Genomic DNA, 1,743 nt, shown 5'->3' on the forward strand with positions numbered 1-1,743 from the left:
ACCACAGGTGATAAAATACGATGTGTTATAATTAGAAATCAGAAATGTCTCTCAGACCCCGAGGAGAGAGAGAGAGTTTGTTTTTTGTTTTTTGTTTTTTCACTTTGACTTGGAAGACAGATTTATCCTCAACCTTCACCTGATATGAGGAAACCGAGTGAGTGCGCTGAATGGAGCAGCGGTCTTTATGCACAACATCCAGACTCCACCCAGACATGCCTGGAAGAAAAACCTCTCGGTACAGAATAGGGGCTGGTCACTGACAGAAGCTCCTCCGACCACGCTGACTGATGCTCAACAGCCCCTGATCAAGCTCCCGTGTTCATATCTCTGCAGCTTTTACGCGCAAACAAAATGAGAGTCCTCGTCTCCACCACGGTGGCACTGTTGTGGCTCATTGCGATGCCCTGCACGGAAGCCATCCACGGATTATACAATTTCGGCCAACACGACTTATTCTACAAGAAGAACAACTGCAAGCCGATCCCTGCAACCCTCAAACTGTGCCACGACATAGAGTACACGGAGATGCGCCTGCCGAACCTGTTCGGACACGACACCATGAATGAAGTTGTGCAGCAAACTTCGTCTTGGGTCGCGCTGGTGGAGCTGGAGTGTCACCCCGACATAAGAAAGTTCCTCTGCTCCCTTTACGCGCCCGTGTGTCTGGACGACATGGACGAGCCCATTCAGCCGTGCAGGTCCCTGTGCGAGACCGTCAAGCTCGGATGCGCGCCCGTGATGTCCAAATTTGGCTTTCCCTGGCCGGAGGTGCTGGACTGTGACCGCTTCCCGGTGGACAATGATCTGTGCATACCACCTGCACCCATGGACAACTTTGTGCCAGTCACCAGGGAAGGTGAGCTTTTGTTAATCTGTAGGCAAATGTACCATCTCTCCAAATCCTACGCGCACGTGCCAGACTCACTTAACTGGCACATAACTAATAAGAGATCATGTATGGACTTTTACAGCTCCTTACATGTGAACATGCTGATATCTTAATCCAGTTTATTCTCTTACATTAAGACAAATAATCTGTGGTCAGATCTTGTTGTGCCTTATACGTATTTAATAAATTGATATTTATTTGAGCATTACATGTTTATTGTCACTATATCACAAGTTGTATTTATTTGTTGTTGTTGTAGTTCCCAGAGTGTGTGATGCCTGCAACGATACAGATGAAAACGACAATGAAATTGTTGACAAGCTGTGTAAGAATGACTTTGGTAAGTCCATCCATTCATTTTATTAGAGCAGTAGTTCCTATAGTGAAGCTCAGAGACCCCAGGAGGTCATTAGGGGAAATCACTGTTGGTTGTGTTTTACTTAATTGTGATTAACAATATAGATGCATATATGTCAAAAAGTATGATCTGCATAGTGTTTTTGTGTCAAAACCCCGACCCTCACTCTCTCTGCTGCATGTTTTAAGCCTTAAAGATCAAAGTCAAGGAGATCTCCTACATCAACGGTGACACCAAGATAGTGCCAGAGACCAAGAGCAAGACCATCTACAAGCTGAACGGCGTGACGGAGCACGACCTGAAGAAGACGGTGCTGTGGCTGAAGGACGGCCTGCAGTGTATCTGTGAGGAGATGAACGACATCAACGCTGCCTACCTGGTCATGGGCCAGAAGATGGACGGCCATCTGGTCATCACCTCGCTGAAGCGCTGGCAGAAGGGCCAGCGTGAGTTTAAGAGGATTTCTCGCAGCTTCCGCAAGCTTCAGTGCTAG

The 1,743-nt window shown here is 47.2% G+C and overlaps 1 protein-coding gene across 1 annotated transcript; it reads left to right on the top strand.

The window, feature by feature from the left end:
- Positions 1–354: 354 nt before the first annotated feature.
- On the top strand, positions 355–1,743 carry sfrp2 (secreted frizzled-related protein 2; the record flags this gene model as incomplete). The annotated part of the gene is made up of 3 exons (XM_083974899.1): positions 355–859; positions 1,152–1,232; positions 1,439–1,743. 3 exons carry the CDS (start codon positions 355–357, stop codon positions 1,741–1,743), a joined length of 891 nt encoding a protein of 296 aa, XP_083831025.1.

This window comes from Trachurus trachurus (genome assembly GCF_905171665.1).
Source record: "Trachurus trachurus genome assembly, chromosome: 1".
NCBI lineage: Eukaryota > Metazoa > Chordata > Actinopteri > Carangiformes > Carangidae > Trachurus > Trachurus trachurus.